Here is a 24,601-nt window from a genome sequence, read left to right as displayed (position 1 = left end):
GGCGTCTGCGTGCTTGGAGCTGTCCAATGAAGAATCTACTTACGCACATCTACGCTCTCCTGTGTTCCTCCAATCAGGAGCTCTTCCTGTCAGGACCGGATGTTCATGCTGAAGACAGATCTGATTCTTGACCGATAATATATATATGTGTGTAATGTAAATATGTAAATAAGACGACAGATTCAGACGCGACAGGAAGAGTTTAGAGGAACTGAATCTAAAGGTTTGATGTCATGGGTGTCGTGTTGACGCGGAGCGGTGAAGATCCTCAGGTCGCCGCCTCACACTGACGATGAGCCCGCAGAAGAAGATGAAGAAGAGGAAGGAGCTGGACGCGCTCATCGGCCTGAGCGACAGCAGCCGGAGGAAGAGCAAGCCGAGCTGCGGACACCGTCTGCTGCGGACCGAGCCGCCCGAGTCCGAGTCCGGGTCCGAGCCCGAGTCCGGCTCCGAGGAGCGCAGGTTCGGCGGCCGCAGCGGTGTGTTCGGGAGGTGAGTGACCGCAGAGCCGCTGTGCTGTTATTACTGTGTGTGCTGGAACACATCCATCAGGGAAGAACTGGACTAATGTCAGATTCTGCGCTCAGCTGTGACACGCCTTCAGCTCATGCTTCCTCACGGACTCTTACTGTTTCAGCAGCTATAAACACTGTGAGAGTGAGGAGTGAGCTGTTTTATCAGTCAGGTTAGTTCCGCTGGATGTCTTGTTTTAGGAAGAAAGCATGCAGTCAGCTTCTAGCCAATAGGAAGGAAGGATTGTGATCATGTGATGATAGAACGAGATACGAGAGTGGTTTCAGTTACAGTGTTGTGACAGACGATTATTAAAGCTGTGCTGGACCGGTCAGTGTGTTGTGTGTTTGGACAGGAGCTTGCTGCAGTGCTGCTCGCTCTGTTACCCGCTGTGTGTGTTCGTGCTTCTGGCGGCGTGCGTCACGGCCTGCGCTGGACTCATCTGGATGCAGATCGCCCTCAAACAGGACCTGGACTCCATGAAGGAGAAAATCCACATCAGTACGTCCTCGTCTGAGCACACACTACAGCTGCTGAGATCAAGCTGATTTACTCCAATAATGATCCTGCTTTAACAGGGAACGATTCATCAGCCACATTATTTCAAAGAAGTTAATTTGGTGTTTGTATGATTATGATGTTATCAAAGTCTATTTCCACTTTCATTCAAAAAGTGAAACTTGTATATTATATTCATTCATTACACACAGACTGATATATTTCAAATGTTTATTTCTTTTAATTTTCATGATTATGACTGACAACTAAGGAAAATCCCAAATTCAGTATCTCAGAAAATTATAATATTGTGAAAAGGTTTAATATTGAAGACACCTGGTGCCACACTCTAATCAGTTAATTAACTCAAAACACCTGCAAAGCTTTTAAATGGTCTCTCAGTCTAGTTCTGTAGGCTAAACAATCCTGGGGAAGACTGCTGACTTGACAGTTGTCCAAAAGTCGACCTTTGACACCTTGCACAAGGAGGACAAGACACAAAAGGTCATTGCAAAAGAGGCTGTTCACAGAGCTCTGTGTCCAAGCACATTAATAGAGAGGCGAAGGGAAGGAAAAGATGTGATAGAAAAAAGTGTACAAGCAATAGGGATAACCGCACCCTGGAGAGGATTGTAATACAAAACCCATTCAAAAATGTGGGGGAGATTCACAAAGAGTGGACTGCAGCTGGAGTCAGTGCTTCAAGAACCACTACACACAGACGTATGCAAGACATGGGTTTCAGCTGTCGCATTCCTTGTGTCAAGCCACTCTTGAACAACAGACAGCGTCAGAAGCGTCTCGCTTCAAAAAGGACTGGACTGCTGCTGAGTGGTCCAAAGTTATGTTCTCTGATGAAAGTAAATTTTGCATTTCCTTTGGATATCAGGGTCCCAGAGTCTGGAGGAAGAGAGGAGAAGCAATCAATCCACGTTGCTTGAGGTCCAGTGTAAAGTTTCCACAGTCAGTGATGATTTGGGGTGCCATGTCATCTGCCGGTGTTGGTCCACTGTGTTTTCTGAGGTCCAAGGTCAACACAGCCGTATACCAGGAAGTGTTAGAGCACTTCATGGTTCCTGCTGCTGACCAAATTTATGGAGATGCAGATTTCATTTTCCAACAGGACTTGGCACCTGCACACAGTGCCAAAGCTACCAGTACCTGGTTTAAGGGCCACGGTATCCCTGTTCTTAATTGGCCAGCAAACTCGCCTGACCTTAACCCCATAGAAAATCTGTGGAGTATTGTGAAGAGGAAGATGCGATATGCCAGACCCAAGAATGCAGAAGAGCTGAAGGCCACTATGAGAGCAACCTGGGCTCTCATAACACCTGAGCAGTGCCACAGACTGATCGACTCCATGCCACGACGCATTGCTGCAGTAATTGAGGCAAAAGGAGCCCCAACTAAGTATTGAGTGCTGTACATGCTCATACTTTTCATGTTCATACTTTTTAGTTGGCCAAGATTTCTAAAAATCCTTTCTTTGTATTGGTCTTAAGTTATATTCTAATTTTCTGAGATACTGAATTTGGGATTTTCCTTATTTGTCAGTTATAATCATCAAAATTAAAAGATATAAACATTTGAAATATATCAGTCTGTGTGTAATGAATGAATATAATATACAAGTTTCACTTTTTGAATGGAATTAGTAGAAATAAAACAACTTTTTGATGATATTCTAATTATAAGACCAGCACCTGTACACATCAGACTTCATAATAATCATCTCCACTTCTTCTGTCATTCACTCTTACTCATCAGTCACCCTCACACAGTACAGAGACACCTTCAGCAGCCTGAGTTATGCTGTTTTTATGGGAATGTGATGTGATCAATGTTTCATGTTGAGACCTGTTTAATTGAGAGCTTAGACTGGAGAGCGTGTTGATGATGGTGTGGTTGGTGTTTGACAGTGGAGAGCAGTCAGAAGCTCTCGTCACACGAGATCCTGAAGCTCAGCGAGGACCTGAAGGCCAAACAGATGAAGCTGGACGAGCTGGAGAGCGGAGACAGAGGCCTGGCCAAACTCTGGTCCAACCTGAGCGAGATCAATCAGAAGGTACACACTTATCTCAGTGTTTGCTGTTGAAACACGTTAAGAATGTTTGCATGCTCTCATCTGAAGATCAGTGTGATTGATGTTGATGTCTCTGCAGCTCAGCGCTCTGGATTCTGCTGTCAATCACCTGAAGACCAACATCAGATCCGCTTCTGATCTGATCGCGCTGCCGCGGACGGTGGAGGAGCTGCAGAAGGTGTGTTTCAGGCAGATCACACGAGTGTGTGTGTGTGTGTGTGTCAGACGTGAGCGCACACTGATCTGTGTGTGTGTGTGTGTAGAGCGTGGCCACCATCGGCAGCACCGTCACCAGCGTCCAGCACGACGTCTCCATGATTCAGTCTGTCGTGGAAGAGAGAAGGAAAGGAGAAGATCAGCTGAAGGCCGTATGTTTCACACTGCTTTCTAGTAAACAGTATTTTATTGTTTGTTCAAGGGTTAGTTCACCTTAGAACAGGATAGTAGCCTTAGATTGTTGGGATGTGTGAAGTACGAGTGGTTGTGTCGATGTGTGTCCACTGTGAGCTCATTTATAATGGCTTTCTCTTGATTTCTGAAGAATGAAGAGAAACCTGTGAACAGCAGCAGCAGCTGTGTGACGCTGAAGCAGGTAAACACACGGCACACGAGTAACGCTTCTGTTGTGGTCATCAATCTTGAATGTTCTGAGATAAATGAAGACCACACAATCCTTCTGTCCTCGCAAGCTGCACTCAAAAACACACAGCGTCAGTGTAGTCCGATTCACAAAGAACCGACTCCTTTGAGCTGATTCTTTTAATGATTCATTCTCTGCTTCAGAACTAAGATAAGTAAAAAAAAAAAAAAAAAAAAAAATATATATATATATATTTTTTTTTGCGTGCCATTTAGTCGTTAGGAATGGACTTTACAAAAGGAGTGACATTATTTCCTCATTATCTTCAGCTGGGATGTTCAGCAACGCGTTCGTCAGCAGATGTCACTGTTTTACTGTCATAAATGTCTTTTTATTGTTTGCATAACTGTTGCAAATAAACATACATTTTATATTTTAAAAAAGTTTTTAAAATACACTATGTAATCTATAAAAGCTAAAATATATATAAATAAAAAAATTAAATGTATATTGATATTATGTCGGTGTCCATCAGCGAATCTGCTGGCGGATACGTGCTGCGTTGTCATGGGAACATCCCAGCTGAAGATAATGAGGAAATAATGTCGCTCCATTTGCCAAGTGCATTCCTAACCACTACATAACGATATCCACGTGCCCTGCTCACTCCAAAGTCCCCACTCCACGGGGATAAGGATGATCACTTCCATTTAGAATTTGCCCGGGAACCGTTCAGTACCAAAACTAATTCCGGCACAAGTCTACATAGGACCAAGAAATGTTCGTCCAATCAGAACGTTCGGTCCGAGCGTTTTAATTGGCTTTCCTACCTGCGTGTTAACGTATGTATTAGCATACCTCTGTGCACTGGTTCATGAAGACAGGATACGTCATCAGTGCGTTCACGCATGCTGTGCAGACAAACATCCACAACCTGATCTTCCTTCCTGGTATTGTAGCACATTTAAAGTTTAGATTATGACACATGATGTAGCCCAGCGCTTCCCAATTCCAGTCCGCTCTGCATATTTGCAAGTCTCGCTTGGTTATCACACCTGATTCAGATAACCAGCTCATTAGAAGTGAGCTCCGTGCATGAACTGTGTTCTGATCGATATGATCCCTACACAGTGTTCATTGCTCCCTACTCCCTGAGCAGAGAAAATCCGTTGAAGTTAACCTCACTTTGGAACATTCATTCACAGACAGTCTTCACACACTTACTAGAGAAGTGTTAAGTGTACATAATATACGCACGCTACAAACTGGATGGCAGAATATCTGGTGATGTCCACTGCACAGGGCACTTTTCAAATAGAACAAACATCGCATGTGATGTGAAATGTGTAACCAGAAGGTCTCAGGTTTGAGTCTCGGTGCTGGCAGGAGTTGTAGGTGGGAGGGAGTGAATGAACAGGGCTCTCCTCCCACCTCAATACCCATTTCTGAAGTGTCCTTGAGCAAGGCACTGAACCCCCAGTTGCTCCCCGCTGGATATAGCTGCCCACTGCTCCGGGTGTGTGTTCATGGTGTGTGTGTGTGCCCACTGCTCCGGGTGTGTGTTCATGTTGTGTGTGTGTGAGTTCTAAATGCTTTGGGTTTGTGTTCACGGTGTGTGTGTGTGTGTGTGTTCACTGCTCCGGGTGTGTGTTCACGGTGTGTGTGTGTGTGTGTGTTCACTGCTCCGGGTGGGTGTTCACTGCTGTGTGTGTGTGTGTGTGTGTGTGTGTTCACTGCTCCGGGTGTGTGTTCACGGTGTGTGTGTGTTCACTGCTCCGGGTGTGTGTTCACACTGTGTTCACTTCTCACTGCTGTGTGTGTGTGTGTGTGTGTGTGTGTTCACTGCTCCGGGTGTGTGTTCACGGTGTCCCACTGCTCCGGTGTGTGTGTGTTCACTGCTCCGGGTGTGTGTTCATGGTGTGTGTGTGTGTGTGTTCACTGCTCCGGGTGTGTGTTCACAGTGTGTGTGTGTGTTCACTGCTCCGGGTGTGTGTTCACACTGTGTTCACTTCTCACTGCTGTGTGTGTGTGTGTGTGTGTGTGTGTGTGTGTGTTCTCTAGGGCTGTGTATCACCAGCAAAGTCACGATACGATACGTATCACGATACAGGACTGCACTAATTTTACTTCAGTAGAATTTAGTAAAACAGCTGTTTATGAAACACTGCATAGTTTAGGCCAGTGCTAACTATAAGCAGTGGACCTCTGCAATATGAAGGGCCTCCATAACTGTACCACAGTACAATATAGGTAATGGCATGTTTACATTGGGCACTCCCCACCAGGTACAACATTCTGATTGTTTGCATTTTGTTTTTAAGCCCATAAATAATAGTTTACTCATTCTAATAAATTTATATTGTAATGTACTCATATAAGGCAAGCTTAAAAAGATCCATAACTGATGATCATTTGACATTGTGTAGCTTTGTGAGGATAAAAAATATATAGCCATATTTCTAACCATGTACAGTAAACACATTCTTGTGTCAAACATGTCAGTGCAAGCAGTTCATTAACACCCAATTTGAATTTGAATAATTCGATTAGCATTTATTATGTAATGTATTAGCTAATAATCGGCTTAAAACACATCTCTTCCATCTTTATTTGACCCTCTAACTTTTGCACTCTCTATTCTAATTCTATTTAAAAAAAAAAAAAAAATCTAACTACCTTTCTAATCTTTTTGTATTCTATCTATTTTCTTTTCATTTATTATACAATTATAAAAAGAGGACCTCTGGCACTGGCTTGCTCTGTTCTTTTTCTGTTCTATCTGTTTTCTTTTTATTTATTATATTATTTAAAAGCCCTTGCTACGTAACCTGCGTTTAGGCTAACTGAGACTTGTTATAGCACTTATATATCATTGCTCTTTTGTTGTTTTTGATTGCTTTCAATTGTCCTCATTTGTAAGTCGCTTTGGATAAAAGCGTCTGCTAAATGACTAAATGTAAATGTAATGTAAATATGAAAAAATCATCTTAACATTGATGGTAGGTTATCATTGCACAAATTAATGCACTGTCTTCTGTATCTTACACACACACACGCTCAGTCACTCACACAGATCACGCTTTGCGTGCAATAAAACATTCAGGAACAAACTTGTTAACACTGCCCCGCATATTTTTATAAACTATAAATAGCTTAATCGCTCAAGAGCTACATTATCTTTCTCAACAAGGAGCTGGTAACATCATTGTTTCTAAAGGAATTAAAGCCACAGCTTCACTGTTAATAGAGAAATGCGACAAAATGGAGGTAATTCTTACTTGCACAGCCTCTCTCTCTCTCTCTCTCTCTCTCTCTCTCTCTCTCTCTCTCTCTCTCTCTCTCTCTCTCTCTCTCTCTCTCTCTCTCTCTCTCTCTCTCTCTCTCTCTCTCTCTCTCTCTCTCTCTCTCTCTCTCTCTCTCTCTCTCTCTCTCTCTCTCTCTCCTCTCTCTCTCTCTCTCTCTCTCTCTCTCTCTCGTGTAAATCTCACTTGGTGTAAATAAACACTTGATGAATTACAATGTTCTGAGAATAGAATATTGAAGCGGAGATCGCTACACTGCAAGCTAAAAGGGGTTTTCAGAAAGCAAGCGCGTTGGGTTGCCAGGTTGACAAAGATAAGTAAGACTCTTAACAGATATTTCCGTATTGCGCAATGTTTCGGGGATAACATCTCTTTATATAAGACAACCCTGGGTTTGTTCCTTTGCGGCCAGATTAAACTTTGTTGTATCCTATATATTAAGCTCTATTCATTATTTTTTAGAAACCTTGCACTTTTCTACTCAATTTTAAATGGTGTTCTTGTATTCAAATTAAGCACTGTACACTGCTGTGCACGTGCCACAATATCGATACAGGGCCAGCTGTATCGATACTCGTAATGTCAAATCTCTGTGATGATACATCGTCGTATCGATATTTTGAACACAGCCCTAGTGTTCACTTCTCACTGCTGTGTGTGTGTGTTCACTGCTGTGTGTGTGTGTGTGATGATACATCGTCGTATCGATACTGCTGTGTGTGTGTGTGTGTGTGCACTGCTTGGATGCTCCGGGTGGTGTTCACGGTGTGTTCAATGCAGCACTGCTCCGGGTGTGTGCACCAATTCCGAGGATGTGGTTACTGCATGTGTGTTGGCAAAATGTCACTGCTCCGACTGTGTCTGACTTATTCTGATACACACTGCTGTGTGTGTGCACTTGGATGGGTTAAATGCAGAGCACCAATTCCGAGGATGGGTTACCATACTTGGCAAAATGTCACGACTTTCGACTTATTTGATACAAATATTTGCTTATATTTGCGACCTTTGTGTTCCTTGTTAAATTTGTTTGGTTATATTTGAGAAGTTTGTGTTCGTTAGTGATGTGATCTGTTTACACAGGTTTGGAGATTGATGTGACGCCTCAGATTTGCAGTGCGGATAATTGTGGTCAGGGATGGTTGTGATCAGAATGGGGTTATTTTGTGGATATGATTTTAATCTTTTTTATAAGAAAGCTGTCAGATTGACAAATTAGGAAACATCTCTTATATATACAGAGCACTCAGATCATTAGGATCGAGTCAGTTAGAAATACCAAGGGTTCACACAAAACAAGGGGAGTCCGCCTTTAGTTACTATGCCAGGGCCCGCACGGCTGGAATCAGCTTCCAGAAGAGATCAGATGTGCTAAAACTCTTTAAATGTAGTCACATTTAAATCTAGACTCAAAACTCATCTGTTTAGCTGTGCATGCTTTCCAAATTTTATTTGGGCACTGTGCGATGTCCGAACTGTATAAAAATTGCACTGTATGTTTACGTATTTACATGTGTGTATTTTATGTAAAATCATTTTCTATTTTTGACTGTTTTAGAAAGTAATTTTTTAGTACAGAAAAGCTATGCATGTAAACAAGATCACCAAGTCAATTATTTTAAATAATTTTCAAAGTTTTAAAATCGCTTTTTATTTTTGTTATTATTTTTCTTCATGATTATTTTACTTTTTTTATGTAAAGCACTTTGAATTACTATTGTGTATGAAATGTGCTATATAAATAAACTTGCCTTGCCTTGCACACACCTCGCTGAACGTCTCCGATGAGTCCGACATCATCACCATGTTCAACAAGTTAATAATGCTCATTTATAAAATAACACACACTCAAGCACTCTGTTTGTGGTGAGATTACAAGTTAAACACTACACCTAATAACTAGTCAAGAACAATACCAGGAAAAGTTCCCCGCTCTCTGTACCAATGTCAGTACCACAGCAAAAACTACTGGAGCTCACTGCTTCTAACAGTTTTAACTACTCAAAAAATTCAAGTTAATTCCATCCATCTCTCCATCCACTTGCCCCTGTAGGGTCATGGTAATAAGTTCATAATTAATGATGATGATAATAATAATACATAAGTAAATAATACATTAAAATATTAGCATGTAACTTACAAATATTGCTTTGAAAAGGTCAAGGTCAGTTCTGTGATTGTATCAGATCACTGAAAGCACAGAAACACACGTGATCACGTCACACGTTTGGGACACACCAGAACAAGTGACTCAGACGTCACCGTGTCGTACCTAAACACATCGCAGCCGTCCTCTGTATCCTTTCCAGAAATACACAGGATATGTACAGGAAGTGAATCACTGGAGCTGTCAATCACTTCAGTTCTGCACTCGTCTGAAAAACCCCTGTTATAATCACTGAAGCCGTTCACACTGCACAGTGCTTCTCTCATTCTCTTACACATCAGATTTATACTTTGCCGGTTATGATGAAAGCATTTATGAACATGCAGAAGTTTACACAAAACATGCACTCTGAGCTTCATCCTGAGGTCATGTCTTTCTAAAGCTGAAGTCTCAGTGATGGTTGGTGTTTTGTGTGATGCTGATGCGACAGGACCTGCAGCATCTTCAGGAGGATGTGAAGGAGTTGAACAGCTCTCTGCTGCTCCATCAGTCGTGGTCGAGTGAGCAGATCCAGAGCGTGCGGTTCGTGCTGTCCAACCTGAGCAGATGGGTGTCAGCGCTGGACCAGAGCTCCTCAGGAGACACGGTGAGATCACAAGCGCCTAACAGAGCTTCCTTCAGCAGCTGTTTCTCTGATAACTGACCGTTGTTCATTTGCTGCAGCCGCCGCCGGCCGTCCGTCCGCTCCAGACTCTTCAGACCGCTGCAGACGTCGCTGATGCTGGTTTGTGTGCCGCTCCATGATCTCGTGAGCTTACGCTGACTCAGGAAAGCTGTGGATGAGTGATGTGTGTGTTTCCTCTGGTCTCCAGGTTCCTCAGCCTCCCGCCGCCCCAGGTTTCTGTCCCGCAGACATTATAAACGAGGACAGATGTCCTCCCGCAGCACAGAGGTGTTTCCCGGGGCAGAGTCTGAGAGAGGTGCGTAAACCTGCTCACTGCTGCATATTAGTGTTATATTCTCGTTTCTTGTTCACAGGAATCCACTGAAGGAGTGACGTGACAAATGCACAAAATATAAAAACTAGAGATGTCAAGCAATTAAAAGTTTTAATCAAATTAATTACATGTGCCAATTAATTCATCTAATTAATTAGCCCAAAAAAAAGACCAAAGTCGAAAAAAGCATCAAATAGACATTACAAAAAAGTAGCTTTAGAAACAAAACATTTTGATTCAGCATTGCTTAAATAATGATAATAAATGGGTATTCATGTTTTTTTAATTGAATACTGAAATGATTTTTATAAAATGAAATGAAACTAAAAAAGTCAGTAGGTGGCGGCGAGTCACTGTCGTAATGAGTGAGTCATTGAATCATTCATTCAGCCGATTTGTTCTGATGGCTAATTCATTCAGAAATAAAGCAAGTGACACTCCTTATGAACAAGTCATTGAATCAGTGGCTCACTTTAGGCTCATGTTACTGCACTCTAATAGACTCAATTAGATTAGATTAGATTAGATTCAACTTTATTGTCACTGCACATGTAAGGTACAAGGCAACGAAATGCAGTTAGCATCTAACCAGAAGTGCAATAAGCAGTAAGTACAGAATATACAAGGTCTACAATATGTATAATAACTATACAGATAAGTATTATGGACAAAATTTACAGATTTTAAATACTATCAGCATGATATACAGATAGGTGTACTATAAACATATTATACAGATGAATATGTGAAGTGTATGTACACTATAGGTAGAACTATGAACATATGAACAATTTAAACTATTGCAATGGAAAGTAAAGTGCATAGAAAATATTCAGTGTGCAAATGGATTATTCAGTGTTCCTGGATGAACAGACAGTAGTGCAAGTAATAGCAAGTTTGTTGTTTTTGCTTGTTGTAAATAAATAAATAAATAAATAAATAAATCAGTCAGATGTAGTGATGAAGTGGGGGAGGAGTCTGTGTGTATGGTGTGGGGGGTGTCAGAGGGCAGAGTTCAGCAAGGAGACAGCTGTAGGGAAAAAGCTGTTCCTGGATCTGCTGGTCCTTGTCCGGAGGCTCTTGAAGTGCCTCCCGGAGGGCAGGAGGGTTAAACAGTCCATGGTCAGGGTGAGAGGAGTCCTTAAGAATGCTGCGAGCTCGACGTACACAGCGTTTCCTCTGGATGTCCTCAATAGCAGGAAGTGGGTGTCCCTGTGATGCGTTGGGCAGTTTTCACCATCCTCTGCAGTGCTTTGCGGTCAGCCACCCGTGCAGTTCCCATACCAGACTGTGATGCAGCTGGTCAGGATGCTCTCGATCGCACACCGGTAAAAGTTCACCACTATGGCTGAAGACAGCTGGTTCTTCTTCAGTGTTCTGAGGAAGAAGAGGCGTTGGTGAGCCTTCTTGACCAGGCTGGAGGTGTTTGTGGTCCAGGACAGGTCCTCCGTGATGGTGGTTCCCAGGAACTTGAAGCTGGAGACACGTTCAACAACCATCCCGTTTATGTGGATGTGGTCATGCATGCTTCCTTTCTGCTTCCTGAAGTCCACAATGAGCTCCTTTGTTTTACTGGTGTTAAGGAGCAGGTTATTGTTAGCGCACCATGTGGCCAGGTGCTGAACCTCCTCCCTGTAGGCAGTCTCATCGTTGTCACTGATGAGGCCAATCACCGTGGTGTTGTCTGCAAACTTAATGATGGAGTTGGATCCATGCACAGGCTTGCAGTCGTGGGTGTAGAGGGAGTATAGAAATGGGTTCAGCACACAGCCCTGTGGTACGCCGGTGTTAAGTGTGATGGTGGAGGAGCAGGTGTGGCCAGACCTGACATGCTGAGGCCTGTTGGTCAGAAAGTCCATGATCCAGTTGCAGAGGGAGGTGTTAATGTCCAGGTCTCCAAGTTTTGTGGTCAGCTTGGAGGGAATGACGGTGTTAAATGCTGAACTGAAGTCAACAAACAACATCCGTACATATGTGTTGTTACTGTCCAGGTGTGTGAGTGCAGAGTGCAGCACTGTGCATACTGCATCCTCTGTGCTCCTGTTTCTGCGGTAGGCAAATTGATGTGGGTCCAGTGTGGGTGGGAGGCAGTCTTTGAGGTGTGCTAGGACCAATCGCTCAAAGCACTTCATAATGATGGGTGTGAGTGCTTCGGGGCGTTAGTCATTTAAGCACATTGGGGAGGAGTGTTTCGGTACTGGCACAATGGATGTGGACTTAAAACATGTTGGCACAGTTGCTTGGGTGAGGGACAGGTTGAAAATGTCTGTGAAGACCCCTGCAAGCTGCTCTGCACATGCTCTAAGCACACGTCCAGGAATGCCGTCCGGGCCGGCAGCCTTGCGTGCGTTGATCCGGCTCAATGCAGTGTGGACATCTGTGGAGGTGAGTTTGAGAGGTTGGTGATCTGCTGAGTGTGTGTGGTTTTGGTGGCCGTCTCCTTGCTGTCGCTGTTGAAGCGAGCATAAAAGTCATTTAGCTCGTTAAGGAAGGAGACGTCCGTGACCATTGGAGTGGAGTTGCTTGGCTTGTAGTCACTGATGGCCTGGATGCCCTGCCACATGCGTTGGGGGTCAGAGTTGGAAAAGTGTTCCTCTACCTTCAGCTTGTAGCAGTACTTGGCCTTTTTGATGCCCCTCCTCAGGTTAGCCCTGGATTTACTGTAGGCCTGCATGTCATCTGACCTGAAGGCAGTGTTGCGGGCTTTCAGCAGAAGTCGCACCTCCTTGTTCATCCATGGCTTCTGATTAGTGTATGTTGTGATCTGTTTTTCTGTTGTAACGCTGTCAGTGGTGGTGTTGATGTAATCCAGTACAGAGGAGGTATAGATATCAATGTCCATGTGAGAGCCACAGCCAGCCTGAGAAGCAAACATACTCCAGTCCGTGTATTAAAATCTGTCCTGAAGTAAAGAGTCTGCTCCAGTTGGCCACACTTTGATGGTCCTCACTGATGGCTTCACACGGTTGATGAGGGGTGAATACTTGGGGGTGAGAAACAAAGAAAGGTGATCAGACTGTCCGAGGTGGGGGAGGGGGGTCGCGGTGTAAGCTCCATCAATGTTTGTGTAAACATGATACAAAGTTTATGTCTCCTCTGGTGTGGCAGGAAACATGCTGATGAAATTTGGGGAGCACTGTCTTTAATTTGCAGTGATTAAAATCACCCGCGACAATAAAAGCAGCCTCCGGGTGAGCAGTCTGTTGTTTACTAATGGCTGCGTGAAGTTCGTTCAAAGCAAGCTTGGCATTAGCATCCGGTGGAATATAGACTGCAGTTATTATGGTGGAAGCTGAACTCCCGCGGCAGATAAAAAGGTCTACATTTAACCATGAGAAACTCTAGGTTAGCTGAGCAGTGTCTCCCAACAATGACAGTGTTCGTACATCAAGCTTTGTTAACATAAATGCACAATCCACCACCTCTTGTCTTGCCGGAGTCATCTGCTGTTCTATCTGCCTGGAGCGTGTAGCGTCCGGCTAGCTCAATAGCATTATCGGGTACGTCGTTGTGTAGCCATGTTTCTGTGAAAACCATGACATTGCAGTCCAAAAGTCTCTTATGCATTCAAAAGTCAAATTATGCATTCAGTCGTTTAGATCAGGTTTTTTTTTAACCTTTTCAGGCATGCGCCCCGCCCAAGTTTGTCTAATTTCACTTACACCCCCCCCCCCCCCCCCCCCGCCCCCCCAACCAAAATCCCTATTACTATATTCATATCCGAATTTCTTTAACATAAACATATACACAAATATCCATTCAAACTACAGACATTACTTATGTAAGAGCAGGGAATGATTTTTCTTTTGTTCTTTTTGATTAACATTATTAACATAAGAAATGCACGCCTCTGAGACAGCTTTGTGTGTGCTTCAGTAGTGTGCACGGCGCGCACAGAAACAATCTAACGTTATCACAGCACATGAGTACCGCATTGAGATGTCTCGCGCTTATGGCTTAAAATTACTTTAATATTTAAACTGACAAGACTTAAAAGACGTGAGAATGATAAAACTTTCCTGTGGAAGCGGCACTGGCCGATGGTTCAGGGCTAAGATGACACCTAAGATGACATATATATTACCTGATTCAATGTGATGGCTGAGTCTGTTTCTGACAGCAACATGCCAATACGTGGCTGGATTCTCAGCATGACTAACCATAAATCATCTTTCACGTGAATGATACTTGAGCCAACTCAAGTCAAACTCAGTCAAACTCAGTCAAACTCACTAGTGTGCGTGCTTATGATCTTTAGGGTAATGTTTTTATACAGTCTGTGCGTAATCTGCAGGAAGCACAAAAAGACAATAGTGTGAATTTATCAGTGCGTCATGTATTCATACAGATAATGGCTGTTGTTTTCTTAAGAAAAAATTAAGATGTTCCTAAGAATATATTTGAGAACTTATCTTAAGAAATTTCTTAATTTATTTCTTAAGAAGATTTTCGTGAATCTGGCCCAAGATTGCCCCCTAGTGGATGGCTAAAGATTTGCTAGCTCGTATTCATAAATAGGCTACTGGAGGTTTTGCCTCTGAATTTACAGATGCTCATGCCTCACAGGATGAAAACCCGTGGTTTAGATGTTAAATTAGCGGTTTCTTAAATAAATAAAAAATCTAGATTACGTTTGTTTCTTTTATCTAAACTAGATCCTCCAGCTCATGGTTCACGTCACACACTTTAGACGGCCATGTGTTTGTGTTCATTTCTTAGATTCCTCTGTTGATTTTGAGGTTAAACGTGACCTGGTTGAGTTCCTGTGCATGTGACATTCATTCATCCACTAGATCTGTTCCCTCACGTCTGAATGCTTCTGCTCTTTTGCGGTCAGATGTGGAGCAGCGGCTGCAGGGCCGTTCGTCTCTGGTCCCTGAGGAGCTGAAGGAGTTGGGCTCAGACATGCTCCGTGACACGGACCGGGACTCGCTGGAGGAGCTGCGGGCGGCTGAGGTCAGTCCTGATGACGAGCGTCAGTGAGGAGGGACCGATCCCCTGACGCTGGCGGTGTACACACTGACTGACCTCGAGGGTCACTCTTCCGTTGAGTTCAGCCAAGTAGCTTGAAACCCTTAACGAGACCCGTAACCCGCCGGATTATCATAATCACAGCAGCGCTCACCTGTTTAATGATTCAGACGCCTTCATCTCAGATAAGAGTGCATCTCACACACCTGTCCAGAACAGGCCATAAATCAGCACAGAATCAAAGGAAGTATATCTTAACTAGAGGAAATGAAGGCCGGTGTAAGAAGTTGTGAATTGTGACATTGTTTTAATGCAGTTTTAGCCTGAATCTCATTCCTATAATGACAAAAATAAATCATGCTCGTTTTTCTTGTACTGCTGATTTAAATCAATCTGTTTTGCAGAAGAATACAGTAAACTGGTATATTACTGTCATAACATTCATCTGTAAAAATAGAAATTACTAACACAAACCCATCAGAAGCAGAAATATGGATGCATTAGATTGATAAGAAAATGAGCGGCTCAGTGTGTTTTTCACATCTGTTGATGTCTCTTACTGACTTCTTAATACAGTTAGGCTTCATTTTCTCTGACAAATACTCCCATGATTCTTGAAGTGTGACCTGATTTCACGAGATTCACTCTTACATATGTAAATATTTATCTGTCTCAAGAATGATTTAGAATAACTTGTCAGATCTAGCAATAATGTGACCTGTTCAACCGCTTTTAGTAAATATAATCATCTGATATTTAAGAGAATATAATGCAGTGCACTTGTTTTATCAGATTTAGTTTTAATTTAAGGTAATGTTTGAGGGTTATTGTGACGTGTAGATGAACAGCGTGAGGATGAAGTGTGTATATATATCTATTTCTGAGTCGAGTGCACTCAGCTTGTGTCGGGCTGCAGACGTGAAGGACCTCATCGTGTCTCAAACCTACCGTCACTTCCTGAAACCAGATAAAAGCTGTAGATATCATAGAACTGGTCATTTCTATGTGTGAAACTGATTTTAAGCATTAGGAAGATGTGTGATCAGGTGAATTGTACATGTTCTGCATGTTCTCTTTAATGTAACATGAATAAAAGCTAATTTTATTTAAGTTTGTGTAGATATATTTCTGCTTGTTTCTTGTCCTGTATTCAGGCATTGCAAAGGAGCAAGAACGCAAAAGCATATTAACCCTTCATATATAGAGTGATGTTAGGGTTGCCAATAAGAGTTCCCTTCACTTTTTTTTGTCTTGTTGGAAATGAAATGGCCATTAATGTTTGAATATTTTCCCCTGTAGTTCAGCTAGATCATATAACAGAGATAGACAACGTCGGTCCTGCAGCGTTTAGCTCTAACCCTAATCTAACGCGAGCTGATCAAGTCTACACACAAGTGAGGCTTCTTTCAGGGTTGGTGCTAAACTCTGCACTCCAGGACCGACGTCACCTTCCTCTGTCATATAATATAGAGTTTTTCATTGACTATCATTTCTGGATATAAAATGTAAAGTATTCATTAAAACGTTCTGTACATCACAAGAGAAAGGGTTAAATTTTACTGGTATAATAAAACAATTGTTTTGTCAAGTGTTTGATCTGCTTGTGTGTGGATGTTCAGAATACAGTCGGATGTGATCATAACAGCCCATGATCATCACCTCTTCACTGGTGACCTGTCAGGATTCGTGTTCAGTTCTGCTCATTACACAATCTTCAGTCACTTCGGAGCTGATCGTTCTCTTCCTAACGCTGATCAGACACAGTCTGCGTCTGTTTTAGTCAGACATTGCTCTTTGTCGTCTTCTGGGAACTATGCATGTATTTTATTTGTTTTCTGAAGGGCAGCACTGTATGAAGACAATATCTAACAAAATACACACATTATCTGGTTCAAAAGTTTACACCCCCTAATTCTTAATGCAAAATGTGTATATTACAGCTGTTAGTTGAATAAAACAAGTGCATATATAAAATATACACCTACAGTTTGTTTTATCATCACTCAGCGCACACCACAAATATTGACTGTTTGTTTATATTCTAGTGTCCTCGTCCAGCTCTGAGCTGTGTATTCTACACATGAACACGAGGAGTTCCTGTCAGTGTTGTGAATGACGGGACACTAACTGCAGCTGAAGGCCATTATGATGATTACAGATAGTAACAGATCAAATAATCTGCAGAACTACAGACAAACTGCATGTGCTTTATAAAAACTTCACAATGCATTCTGATTTAATAAATCTCTGTACAGAAATGACAGTAGCAAACAAAACCGGGAAACATCAGAGGAACAGTACAGGTCTTTCTCATCAGCGTTAAGCGAGAGCACCTTTGGCCCTCCAGTCCTGCGTCAGCACCTGCATCAGCTCCTCCTCTTCCTCCTCCTCCTCCTCCTCACCGGTGTCCGGCTGCGCCTCGGCTCTCTGGCGTCTCTCTCTCGCCGCCGCGCTCTTCACTTCCTGTCTGGCGCGTAACACCTCCACGCGCCGGAAGCACTCGATCTGCTCGTCGATCTCGTCGATCTGCCGCTCCAGGCGTCCCTCCTCATCGTCCTCGGCGACGATGGCATCAGACGCGCTGTTCACCTGCCGCATCTCCTTCTGGAACTCCTCCCACTCCTTGTCCATCTGGTCTCGCGGCGTGTCCACGTTACGCACTTTAGCGTCACGCACCGGGTCGTCGAAGAAGCCCTCGGGTAAGGCTTCGGCCGCGTGCTCCTTCTCCACGGTGCTCTCCTCGCCGTCGTCCGGTTTGGACACTGAGCCGGAGTGAGAGACGGCCGGCGGTGCCGAGGACACGCTGCTGTCGAAGAAATCCACCGGGAGACTAGCGGCCGGGACGCCGTCTTTAGCTTCTTCATCTTCATCATCATCACCGTAGAGTCCAGCGAGGAGCCCCAGACCCGCAGACTGACCTGAAGATGAGGACGTCTCCTCCGGCTGTCCTCCCGCGGCACCTGTTCACATCACAGACACATCATTCATCTCAGACAGACTCACACTAGTGTGGTTCAGAGGCTCAAACACACACTGACTCCGGACAGACACGACTGCATCTGAAGACTTCAACACTGAGACGCTCCCACATGCGTCAGTTTAGACTGGACTGTGAAACGCTGACCGTGTTTAGTCACGTGATGCATATATATGATGTATATATGTGTATACATATACATATATATATATACACACACACACACACACACACATCTATATCTCAGTGTGTGTCTGCTGGTGAGTTTATTAAAGCTGCACACGGTCAGCGCTGGGATGTTTGATGAAGAACAGCATGAGAACTTCATTACGGCTGTTTCTCGGAATCATCTCAGTGAGCGTTAATGATGTTTATGATGTTAATGATGTTTAATGCAGTGATTTGAGAGTTTTCAGGCTGTGTGGACGAGCGACTTCTCGAAAACTCTGAATCTAAATAATCTACTTGATACCAAGATATATTCAAATGAACCCAGCAACCGGAACACGTACAGATCTTATGAATGTGACGCTGAAGGTCCGAGTCTCACCTGCGCCTCCGGTGACCGGAAGCTTCGCGCGCTTCCCGGATGCAGACGCGGGCTCCGGCGCGTGCCTCTTCAGCGCCGAGGATGAGGATGATGAAGATGCCCCCGGGGCTTCAGTGCTGTCTCTGTTCTTGAGCTGGCTGACTTTATCTTTGTGCTGTTTTCCCAGGACGTGTGTCTGCCAGAGCAGCGCGCTCCTCACCGGAGCGTTGCACAGCGCGCAGCTCAGCTGACCCAGACTGTTGTATTTGGCGTGCGGCGATTCAACGCGTTTCTGTCGCTCGCTCGATAATTTCTTCTCCTTCATAAAACGCCGTAAATCCTCTTGATTGACCACCTTCTTCCTCTTCTGAACCGAAGCCATCTCTTCGCAGGCTCGTCGCGGGTAAATGACGCGTTGTCGTCGACGCGTCGCGTCTTTTTCTTTTGTTTTTATTGGTGGATGACAATCAGCTTTCGGGTGCATTACCGCCACCTACTGATCTGGAGTGTGGATTAACGCTCTATATCACTATACACACACACACACAAATAATAATAAAAAAGCAACCTTTAAACAAATTAAATAAACAAACTAGTCTTTAGTCTTGTTGATTCTAAATACTCTAGAAGTAGACTCCAACCCTTATCATCTGCAGATTTTTAAAGAGTAGGGGAGAGCCAGGCACAAAGTAACACTTTTTGACTTTCTAATTTTGTATACATCCACATGGGCTTCAGAATATTTTTTTTTTTATCCACAGTAATTTTACACTTGTCTAGTACAAATATGTCACTTTGTTTTATAATTACAGTGTATACTTTTTTCTTCATTTACCCTTAAAAAAATGGAAGTGAAATGTGACAACATGCCCCGTAGATGGGGTACATTGTAACATGACCATATGACATCTTAAAATGTTATCTGATCGAATGAAAAAAAATATATATACAAAACAAACTAAAATATTTTGTTAATAAACAATTTTTTTTTTTTTTTAAATAAAATAATTGTGTTTTTTAAGAATTAAAAACAATCTGATTTTAGAGTTTGACAATGAACACACTGCAACCATGCTTGGGACGGCCCACATAAACGAGCAAAAATGCTTTACATAAATAATAATTTCTAAACATTAAACATTGACTGTCAGTCTTTATTCACCTGTTTCTCATTACAATTCATTAAATTAAATAATGTAAATTACATCGCTAATGTCATAGAATAGCACATTGTAATTCAGTGTTACAAATTTACTAACAGCTTTATTAATCCTAACAGAACAACTCTTTTTTGCTTTAAGAAACTACTGTCAGGATTTACTAAAGGCCTGAAAAGGTGACAAGACGTGTGCAGTCCAGCAAAAGTTGTACGCTCCGTTTCGGTCCTATAGTGTCACACGCTCTGTCGGTCTGGAGAGCAGCAGAAAAAGCTTGTAATATTCTTTCTAATTGGAATCCCTACTCTCCTATCTTTAATAATGATGGTTTACTAATTGGTAAGCACCCAATAAAGTTTGGCCAGTGTCGACAGTGGTACGACAAAGGAATTCACTTCTTGGGTGACGTAATGGGTGATAAAGGCCTTCACTCCTTTGAAGAACTTTCCATTCAGTTTAACCTTCAGAGCTCTACCTTTTTTTTTACTTACAGTTGAGGGCAGCCATGAAGGCTTATGGGGTTCCTTGGTTGGCTCCTCTTAAAGATCACCCTTTACTTAAAGTGTTACGTGAGACTCGGGGAACAAGAGGTTTGGTTTCTAAATTATATAATTTTTTTCTGGAAAAACTGCATCCCCCTCTGACAATAGACTATTCATGGCGGGCAGATATTCCAGACCTTTCCCCTGGTTTTGATTGGGAAAGTGTTTGGGTGATGGTAATGCATGCCTCAAGGAATCCGGATCATAAACAAATCCATTTTAATTTTATTCATAGGACTTATATGTCTCCACGTAAACTCTACAGTATGAAGCTTAAAGCTGATCCTAATTGCACACTGTGCCATACAGGGGAAATTGGTACTTTTTTTCACATGATCTGGGAATGCCCTGGGGTTGCTTACTTTTGGAATATGGTTAAAGAAAGTTTGTCCACTTTGTTGAATGTTTCGGCCCCTTTGTCCCCATCTGTTTTTATTTTAGATGATCAACTTAACAAAACTCAGAAACTAGTGTTTTTAGCTTGTTTGACAGCCGCTAAGAAAATAGTAGCAAAGAGATGGAAAACTTCCACATTCTCTTAATAAGCAGTATTGGGTTCTCACATTTATAGATGTGGTGTATCTCGAATTGTCCACTGCATGCATGGCGCAAGAGAGGACACCATTAGACTCTGGGCCCAAACATTGGAAAAACTCAAGGGTTTACTGAGTTGAATTAATACCCCCCCCCCTTGTTCTTGTTCATCTGGTTAATTTATTTTCTCCTTATTATTAATCATATATTCCAACTGTCGTAGATTTCTTTCAGCTCTATTCTACTGGGTTTTTAATTTTTTTATTTTCTAACAATTCTAATAATCTGTAGTACTTATATATATTTATGTATATTTTGAAGTATATTCTGTATGCTTGTTTATTATTTATTTATTCATTATATATAATTTTTATGTATCTTTGTTATCCCACTGATATAGTGCCCTATATATATTTATTTTAAATTTTTATTATCTTAATTATTGATTTATTCATTTTTATTTATTATTATTTTTTTCATACTGGGGTAATTGCTGATTGTTTGTCTTCGATATGTCATGTTTAAACGTTGTTAAAACAATAAAAATTTGATAACAACAACAACAACAAAAAAATGCTACTCTTATGTCGCTTACTTGCTACGGCTCTTACAGCTGCAACCTGGCACACTTTTCAGACATTGGTGAGCATAATTAGTGTAAATAGCCTATATGTCAAAAAGGCTGGTTATTTGCTCTTAATATACACTTAATGGCACCGTGATATAGGGTGATATATAATGTATTGTCCCATAGAACAGGGGTCTCCAACCCTGCTCCTGGAGAGCTACTGTCCTGCAGATTTCAGCTCCAACCCCAAACACACCTGAACCAGCTAATCTAGGTGTTCAGGGCTACTTGATAATTACAGATAGGTATGTTGGAGCAGAGTTGGAACTGAAGTCTGCAGGATGGTAGGTCTCAAGGAGCAGGGTTGGAGATCCTGCCATAGAAACTGTAAGGGCTTTTGAAAATATATTGGATTTTGTTAGACCATTAGACAGTGCATTAAATTCCTAGGCTCATTCAACTGTAACAGCGCTTAAAAAGAAGCAGCGCCGTATTTATTAAAGAGGAGCACACGCATTAAAAAGTAGCAAATATATATGTTTGTGTGCATAGGAACATTTCCATTGTGGTGTGACTTCTTTCCGTTGTGTTGTGGCAATTTCACTGTGTTGTGCACTACTGGGCCACCGTACAATCTACATTCAACAGTGGCTATGTTTGCATGCACACTTTTTGGTTCAATCGGACTGAATTCATTACGATTGATGAATCTGATTGTAGTGTTTACATGAATGCTAATTAAAGTGATCAGGTTGATGTGTGTGTTTATATGTCACAAGCTTCGAATCGGAATATATATTTTTTGACATGCGCACACTGCTCAAATAGTGAAAGTGAAAAGTGAAAGTGACAGATAATATCAAGTTTCTCACTGTCTGCACATAATTACCACTCTCCTACACAGTTTCATTTGTTTTTAACAGCAGAATTAATATTTACCCGTTTATGGATAAATATACATATAAACCGCTTTGGTGTGCTGCTCATATTTATCACACAGAAGAAAAAAAAAGGCCCTCCCCGTGCCCAAAACAGGTTGCAGTTGCCGAGTGAAAGGAGAGTTTTATGACAGGACATGCATTTATACAACACTTTATTAAAAAGGAAGAGCCACTCCTTCCGTGCGTCATACATCATTACGTTATTTCTGCGTCATTGCACATACACAGTTCTTTCAGTTTCGTGGTTCAATCCGATCGAGTGTTTACATGCAAGCTCAATCGTATTAGAAGAGGAATAAATCACCCCCTTCAATCCGATCGAAATTTCATTTGGATCAAGCTCATTCGGATCGATTAAGGTGTTTATATTGTGACGGGACGAGCCAACGACAGACACAGTGGGCGTGGCGTCAGGCCTCGGAGAGGTTTTTATTTAACAGAAAAAACCAAAACAAGGGGGAATAAAGTGTCCAAAAGGGGAACAGTGTCCAAAACAACAGGGAATCTGGTGTCCTCGTCGTGCTGCGGGGTGTTCGTGGGGGTCTGGCAGTGTTCATGGAGGAAGGGTCCAGGTAAGGGGCGGAGATGCGCACGCGCTCCCCTCTTCGGTCCGGGGCGCGGGGGGCGGCGGCTTCTTCTAGCGGCTTCATCCTCCTCGCTGGCCGCGGCGCTTGCAGGGGATGGACGGCCCGGCATCCTGGCCCGACGTCCGTGTAGACGGGTGCGGTTCTCGACCGGACCGCGGGTCCGGCAGCTCACGTTTTGGTGCGCGGGAGTCCCTCAACGCACCCTTCTGGGACCCACGAGGACCCACCAGTGTGCATGCACGGGGGAAAGAGACCGGGTCTCCCGAGAGGAGAGGCGCGTTGGGCTTTTAAACAGCGGCGGTGATGAGGCTCCATTTCCTTCAGGTGTGCCCCCATCACACGCCGCCAGCCCTTCCAGCGCCCCTCCTCTCTTCCCACCCACTCTATCGATTGGTGAAGGGCGGCGATTTAGGACGGGGTGCCGGTGATTATCAGGGAGGAGGGAGCTGACTCGTCACAATATGAATGTTTTTTAATCCGATTGAGCCATCAATCTGATTACAAACGGATTAGTCGGGTGCATGTAAACATAGCCAATTTTTGTCAGAAATCACATACAGCACCTTTAACCTATTTTGTGTCTGTGTTGTTAGTCGATCACACACACCTGATTATCATCGGCTCTGCTCGTTTGCGACGTTATTTTGCACTGCTCTTGGTAGATTGTGTTGGTCATTGTGGAAATGATCTGCGTCTGTGTTTTATAATTTGCTCAGTAGATCAGCAGAATTTTTATGGGATTATAGCGCTCTCATGCTCACTTGGCCTGTTTTAATAAATCTCGCTAAAAATCAACTAAAACTAAGAAGCAGCATAATTATTTAGTTGATGATGGACAAAATATATGGAAAGAAAATATATTTATAGTGTGACAGATTCTGTGGCTCTCATGGAGGAATCCAAATGTGCATGCAGAACAATCACACTGAGATCTGAGGGAAGCACACTGTGGTCAAAATTACAAATTTAGTTTGTATTTATTTTCTCATGCCCCAAAGTGATTCATAGAAGGTATATTCCTTCTTAGAGAAAAAATGGTATCTGCCAGGATTTCCAGTCAGGATTTAGACCGTATCATAGTATTTAGACTGCTCTCCTTAGAGTTACAAATTACCTGCTCTTATCATCTGATCGCGGTTGTATCTCTCTGTTAGTGCTATTGGATCTTAGTGCTGCGTTCGACACTATTGACCACAACATTGTCTTGAATAGACTAGAAAACTTTGTTGGCATTAGTAGAAGTGCATTAGCATGGTTCAAATCATACTTGTCTGACCGCCATCTATTTGTTGGAGTGAATGAAGAGGTATCATATTGATCACAAGTGCAGTATGGAGTACCTCAAGGCTCAGTACTAGGGCCATTACTTTTCACGCTTTACATGTAACCCTTGGGAGATATCATCAAGAAACACGGTGTTAGCTTTCACTGTTATGCTGATGATACTCAGCTCTATATTTCTTCGAGGCCAAAGGTTTGATAGCAACCTTTCTTTAGAAAGCCATGTTTCTATCATTTATAAAATTGCATTTTTCCATCTCAAAAATACATCTAAATTAAGGCCTATGCTCTCAATGTCAAATGCAGAAATGTTAATCCATGCGTTTATGACCTCAAGGTTAGATTACTGTAATGCTCTATTGGGTGGTTGTTCTGCACGCTTAGTAAAGAAACTCCAGTTAGTCCAAAATGCAGCAGCTAGAGTTCTTACTAG

The 24,601-nt window shown here is 42.7% G+C and overlaps 2 protein-coding genes across 2 annotated transcripts; one reads left to right on the top strand and one right to left on the bottom strand.

The window, feature by feature from the left end:
- The first annotated feature begins 53 nt into the window (after positions 1 to 53).
- LOC109062548 (EF-hand calcium-binding domain-containing protein 14-like) lies at positions 54 to 16,162 on the top strand. The gene is made up of 10 exons (XM_019079634.2): positions 54 to 492; positions 869 to 1,014; positions 2,931 to 3,076; positions 3,174 to 3,272; positions 3,358 to 3,462; positions 3,636 to 3,686; positions 9,574 to 9,729; positions 9,807 to 9,867; positions 9,956 to 10,063; positions 14,919 to 16,162. The coding sequence occupies exons 1-10, from the start codon at positions 293 to 295 to the stop codon at positions 15,062 to 15,064; spliced, it is 1,218 nt and encodes a 405-aa protein (XP_018935179.2). The 5' UTR covers positions 54 to 292; the 3' UTR covers positions 15,065 to 16,162.
- A 690-nt stretch (positions 16,163 to 16,852) lies between these two features.
- znf830 (zinc finger protein 830) lies at positions 16,853 to 19,013 on the bottom strand. The gene is made up of 2 exons (XM_019079633.2): positions 18,580 to 19,013; positions 16,853 to 18,012 (listed from the first exon to the last, which is right to left on the bottom strand). The coding sequence occupies exons 1-2, from the start codon at positions 18,938 to 18,940 to the stop codon at positions 17,372 to 17,374; spliced, it is 1,002 nt and encodes a 333-aa protein (XP_018935178.1). The 5' UTR covers positions 18,941 to 19,013; the 3' UTR covers positions 16,853 to 17,371.
- Positions 19,014 to 24,601: the final 5,588 nt, after the last annotated feature.

The sequence above is a fragment of the Cyprinus carpio genome, chromosome A2, assembly GCF_018340385.1.
Source record: "Cyprinus carpio isolate SPL01 chromosome A2, ASM1834038v1, whole genome shotgun sequence".
In the NCBI taxonomy this organism is placed as follows: Eukaryota; Metazoa; Chordata; class Actinopteri; order Cypriniformes; family Cyprinidae; genus Cyprinus; species Cyprinus carpio.
This window is presented reverse-complemented; position numbering and strand designations above follow the sequence as displayed.